We start from the raw sequence: 6,000 nt of genomic DNA on the forward strand, positions 1-6,000 counted from the left end.
CTCCCTACACTCACAATGGCAATTTTAAGCTGCTTTTTTTTTGTTTTTTTTTTGGTTTTTTTTTAATCAAAAATGTCTTGCATGGCAGACCACCGTTCCTTTGTTATTCTTTCTAGCTGTGAGGTCGTCAATGCCAGATTTCTATCAGAGGATGAAGAACACTCTGCGCACAGAGGCCCAGGGAGCTGATACCATTGTGTGGTTGGCAGTGTCATCTGAAGCAACAAAGTTACCAAGTGGCTTGTTCTTCCAAGGTAAGGGGGCAGTGTCTTACATTGTATAGCAGTGAAGGTCCCTGAGCTGCCTGGAGTGTCAGGTCCTCGTCTGGCCTGGAAGGGGATGGAGGCTCCACTGGGCAACTGTATTTCAAAGGATAAAGTATTTATCAAAATCATTCCAAGACTAAGGGTTCAAGTGAGCATTGTGCAACCAGAGAAAAACTGTATTAAGTTGTTATGTTCCTGCTTTTGTCCTCTAAAGTAGCTGATGGGGACTTCAAAGGATTTCTTTAGGGCGAGTTGGGCTTTTTAAAATGAAAATGGCTGTGTGCAGGACTGTGCCAAGTGGAGGTGAATCACAGCAGGCAAACAGCATCTTTTATGATGCTGGGAAACTAGCATCCTTCTGACAGAGTACTGGGGGTTGGCTTTGCTTTGACAGGCTCTTCTTCCTACTGTTTCACGCTAGTTAAAGCTGCCAATTCCCCCTTTCTCTAACGCTGGGCAGAGACTTGAGCACAGTGGCATTTTTGGCACTGTAAGCGTAGGGAATGGAAAATTAGAGTAGAGCCTTTCTTTTCTCCCAGACAAATGACAGGCACCTTAGTAGGAGGAGCTGGAAGCATGGATGTCTTATTGGTGATGCAGGTCAGTCCAGAAGCAGAAAGGCAAAGCTCAGGGTAATTGCTTACAGAAGCCCAGTACTTTTATTGGATGTGGCACTCAAATCCTGATTCACTGAATTTCTAGATGGAACATGCAGGAAACTTAGACTTTTCTGGAGTTGAGTTGACTTTGTGCCTTCTGTCCCCTCCCAGACAGTCACAGAGGGTTGGTTGAAAGATATTTTAACCTGACCTTTCTCATGTCATCATGTGATGCCTACAGAAATGCTACATCCCAGCTGCTCCATGTTCTTTGTGAAACCAGGCTTTGCATTTTTCGTACTCCTATCACCGCCTTTGGTCCTAATGCTTCTGCTCGGTTATTCTTTCTCTAGATCAAAATTCCACCAGGCTCTTGCCTTTGACCTTTGTCTGCTCCCAGACTCAGTAAAAAGGGAACATGCCTTGGCTCTTTAGATGTATCTGTTGACTTTTGAGAGCTTTGGTTTGGGCATGACTGCCCTTAAGGCTGCAAGAGAAGTCCTGTGCCCGTGTCCCATGCTGATCAAATAGTGATGAAGTTGATTATTTCTCTCTCTTACTGCCCTTTGGAAGCCACAGCTTAGTATGGGCCCTTCTTTGGGCCTTTTCAGAAAAGGGCTTTGTGTCCAGGAGCACTTTATCACAGACCCTGCTCTTCTGGTCCTAGGTGGCCATTTCTCAAATAGCAACACCTTCCCTCCATTTCCTTTGTTCTCTTTTATTCTCTTCCCTTTGAGTGCAAACTGAAATGAGCATTTTTTTTTTTTCCTGAGGAAAAAAAAATGGGAAGTGAGAACATGACTCCTACAACATTCTCTTCATCTGCCAAAATAAATAAAAAATGTTTGCCAGAGTTCTGTTTTCCAAAGACTTGCAGCTTCTTCTCCGTGATGCTGAACTTGGCTTTCACACATAGTTCCCAAACTTTAGCACAGGCTACTGGAAGCACTGCAGTTAGGTAGGAAGCAACTCATATTCCGTGACAGAGAAGGGAACATTCCTCTGCATGTTACTCTCTTCTCAGTTTTCCATGAGCAGAGGTTACGCCGTATGTGCAGCCAGTTACAATATTTGCTCTTAAGAGAGCAAACATCACTGCTCCCCTGGGCAGCCCGATGGAAGCCTGATAGGTTTGCAGAGAAATCTGCTGCCCAGTGCTGCAACTGCCTGTTCTTCTAGTCTCCTCTTTAATCCCTCTTCTAGTCTCTCTCTAGTAGGTGGCTACTGCAGAAGTCGGACTTGTTAAATAGAGTAACAGTGCTGTACCAGCACCCTGGTGGTTGCTTCATACACATGAGAATGTTGTTGTGAGGTTCCCAGGACCTAGATACTGTGGTTTTGAAGAGAAAAAAATCCCTTAGAATGGATGGTGATAAAGTGATGGTGATATTTACACAGAGTGAGCAAGGAATATGACATCTGGAAAAACAATACAAAGCATCAAATTGAGCAAATTTGGCCAGACATCTTTATGTTGGATACATGTTACTTCTGGTGGTTGAGCAATTAGCAGAAATTCGTTAGCAGTTAGAATTTAACCTTTTATTCTTAAGGATGAAAGTAAGCATTTTGACACTGAAAATTTTGCCATGTCCTTGCTGGGGAATTTGTGTAGTACCAGAAACGTTATCCAGGAGGCAAGGAAAAACTGTCTCATGCTGCAAAAGCACCTTCTGCCTGCAACAACAGTTGCAAGTTTTTGGTCTTTGTGTACAAGCATCACACTCCTGAAAGGAAACTGCCCTAACCCCACAACAAGGCTGTCCTTCATCTGTCCTGTCCCTAGCTGCACATGAGGTCTCCCTCCCCAGTCCAAGTCACATTGTGCTAAAGCACAATGACTCTAGTTCCAGAGTACAATTGAAATCAGTTGAATTTCTGGTTTGGAAGATATGATAACTAACAGTGTTTACAGATACCTAGAAGGTAAGTTTCCTGGCTTCAAGACCATGAGGTGTGTTTAGGAAGTATAGACGCTCGCAGAAAAATCTCCTTTGTGGTGGAAGAGATAGTTAAACAATTCAGGATTTTAAATTATTTTGTCTTCCAGATAGGCAACCTGTCCCTACACACTTACCCCTGGCAAGCACACACAGTCCACCTGAGGATGAGGAGAAGCTAATGGAGGTGCTGGAAGAATTCTCCCAGAAGTTTAAATCCGCTTCTTTAGGAACTTAGTGTCACTACTCAGTGCAACCACAACGCTTCTAATTACACAGGAACAGTGCTGTAGTGTGCCTGCTGTTGAGGGGAATTAGGATGCTGTAGGCCTGTTAAAAATAGATTGTGTTCAGGTGTTCTCATCATGGGGCAGAGTGGTGCCTGCAATTTTTTTTTTTGCTGCTGGCAAGTTTCTGCCATGGTGAATAGGCACCTGCTGTCTCAAGACACAGTAAGGTTGTGTCCTTTGAATTAGAAGAAAAATTGGGAGGCATAAAATAATGCCCAAGACTTTGTGAAGTTACCCAAAATCTTTTAAAAAAGCACAGAGAAATGCAGAGGAGTGTACCTTCAGTAGCCCTCATGGAAGGCTTCAGGAGAGAAGTAGTAAATGTTTTAAACAATGTTCAACCACTGTATTTGACAGGGTGGTGACTTCCTTCATTGTACAAGGTTGACTGGGCTCAAAGCTATGACTGGGAATGCAGAAACTCTGTCTTGCATTGCCTGCTTAGTTTAAATAGGATTCCTTGCAGCCTTCAGTTTCTATAAATCAGTGCTGGTATGCAGAAGCGATCTGCTTCCTCATGTTTAAACAGCAAGAATGTGGGAACACTGCCAAATGCCTTCCACATTACTTTATGGAGCCAGGGCTGAAGATCATCCTGTTTATGTCAAGATACCATGAAATGGGAGGTTTCAACACATACCCCACCCAGACACCCACCAGGGAAATGGCTGCATGACTCCAGGCATGAAAAGAAATAACATGTTAAGCCATACATGCTTGCCATTTCTGGGAAAGATCGAAGGGAATTGCTTTGTCATTACAAATGGATTAAGAGGGGGAGGGAACGCTGGGAGGCACAGATTTTAGAGAAGTCCACCTCCTGATGAAGGGGTTGTATTTTGCCTGGAACTGTTTATTTCCAGACACAGAGGATGGGATTAATCTTACCTGACCTGTGAATATTTGAATTACTCATTGGGATTCTCACTGTAAATCAGTAGAGAGAAAACAGACTTTTTCACAGTGTTTTACTGGATCTAGTCTAAGAAACAACCCCTGCATTCCTACATCTCTCTACTGATGGTGAAGACAACCAGCTCAGGCTAAGACGTTCAGGTGGGATTCATTTTGTTGTACACATTCCAGATTTACTGCAAAGCCAAGGTTATTAATAAAAACAGTGGTAATACATGTTCTCCTGCACTGTTACGTACAGAACCCAACCATGTTGCGCTAGTGTTTTACACCTGGCTGCAGACCTGTGTGGTGGGACAAAAGGCCCAGACACAACTGTAACGCAATTTAGAAAAAGAAGTTCTTCTTTCGGCCCATTGTCCGTGTCCTTGGAAAGAAAGGATTTACTGCCAGAGAGGCCCTGAAATACATTTTCCCATGATAAGCAGCGCTGAGACACGTCATGCTGTCACAGCTCTTCCTGGAGAGGCTGGATCAGCATTTGAACTACTGCTGCATTTCAGAAGCTTAACTCCTTCTCACACTGCAGTGAAAGAAAACAACTGCAAGGCTTGTAGAGATGTTTATTTCCTAGAATTCCGGTATTAACATTTCACTCTTCAATAGAGTTACTAAAAATAAAGGCATGGCTGAAAGCATATGTAGTAACTACATTTCTCAATCCTATAGCTGCAAAGCTGAGAAAGACATTTGCGTACTCTGTTTTTTAAGTCAAGTTGCTTCTCAGCTCTGCAGTATAGAAGAAAAATTTAATGTCAGGTATTTAAGTAGTTCATAAAAATAAAAGTGCACAGTATATAACATATATTTTAGTCTACATTCTGTACTGATGTATTTGAGTAGCCTATATTTTTCTCTTTAGTCACAGCTTAAAAACAAGCCGAAAGTATGAAAACTGTTGTAATCAAAGTTTGGTTACAGTGTATAAGAGCCAGATACTATGGATTAAGAGCACCTGTGATTTATAAAGAATTAAAACACATCAATTAGTAACAAAATCTGGAGTCTCCCACACTGATACAATGGTCCTGATGATGCTTTAATGCAGCCCTTTTCCACCAGAGCAGACGCAGTGTGCGCCTGTAGAACCAGTGAGATGCTTTGTGTTGGTGCAGTTCAGAATGTCTTGTACCTGCATGTAAGCAAATACATTAATTACCACCTACAAAATTTTAGGCGCTAGAGAAAAATAGCGTCCAGGGACAGCTCACCAGAAGTAGATGGTGGTGCAAATTCTTGCTGAAGCAGCACACCCTGAGGTGTCAGCACACATCTGCTTTATAGGAGCTGAAGGAGAAGAACAGCAGCTGTTCTTACTGCTCTTCCCTTTCCACACTCAGCCCAACACTTGTGTCAGGCTCACATGGCTCTGACCTCAGGTTGGTTGGTTTGTTGTTTTGTTTTGTTTGTTTTTCCACATTCTGAAGACTTTCACATTTTTCTTCATATTGTGAAGTCACTTGGTCGGAAGGTTTTTGCTCATGGGGATTTTGCACGAAGAGGAATGTGTTGCCGCAGACCACTTGCAGACTCATTTCCCCAGGTCCTAATGGGAAGGCACGGCCCATCAACAGTGCAGCCGGGCTGAGCGCAGTGCTGCGGAGGCCACCGAAACATTTCTCTGTCTTGGGTGAAGATTTTAGGAACTCAGTGTAATGAATATCAGCTGATTTTGTAAACTTGAATTGCCTCTCTTCCTAAATTTAATTTCTGGGCCATGTTTATTCTTTATAAAAATAAATAAAAACCAAAATAAAACAAGATGTGGCTGATTAAAGGTAACAACAATTGTGTGTTTTCTGCCTTTAAATAGCAGGGCATCCCCATATGTACCTCACTATTTTGGAGGAAACTGCAAATACGAACTGTTGGCATTTACAACACCACACCCGCCAGTTTCGTGCCGTCCTGAGTCTCCACGCTTGAACTGTTCCACTCTCCAGGAACAGGACACACACAAAACTCAGGTGGGATGCTGAACATGTCCTAT

The 6,000-nt window shown here is 42.9% G+C and overlaps 1 protein-coding gene across 2 annotated transcripts in view; it reads left to right on the forward strand.

The window, feature by feature from the left end:
* Nucleotides 1-5,798, forward strand: part of DHRS12 (dehydrogenase/reductase 12) — a 29,106-nt gene extending 23,308 nt beyond the window's left edge. For both annotated transcript variants that reach the window (XM_065862083.2, XM_065862134.2), the window contains 2 exons: nt 117-254; nt 2,916-5,798. In XM_065862083.2, coding sequence (XP_065718155.2) covers nt 117-254; nt 2,916-3,043 — 266 coding nt within the window. In that variant the 3' untranslated portion in view covers nt 3,044-5,798. The remainder of the gene's footprint in view (nt 1-116; nt 255-2,915) is intronic.
* Nucleotides 5,799-6,000: the final 202 nt, after the last annotated feature.

The sequence above is a fragment of the Patagioenas fasciata genome, chromosome 1 (genome assembly GCF_037038585.1).
Source record: "Patagioenas fasciata isolate bPatFas1 chromosome 1, bPatFas1.hap1, whole genome shotgun sequence".
Lineage (NCBI taxonomy): Eukaryota > Metazoa > Chordata > Aves > Columbiformes > Columbidae > Patagioenas > Patagioenas fasciata.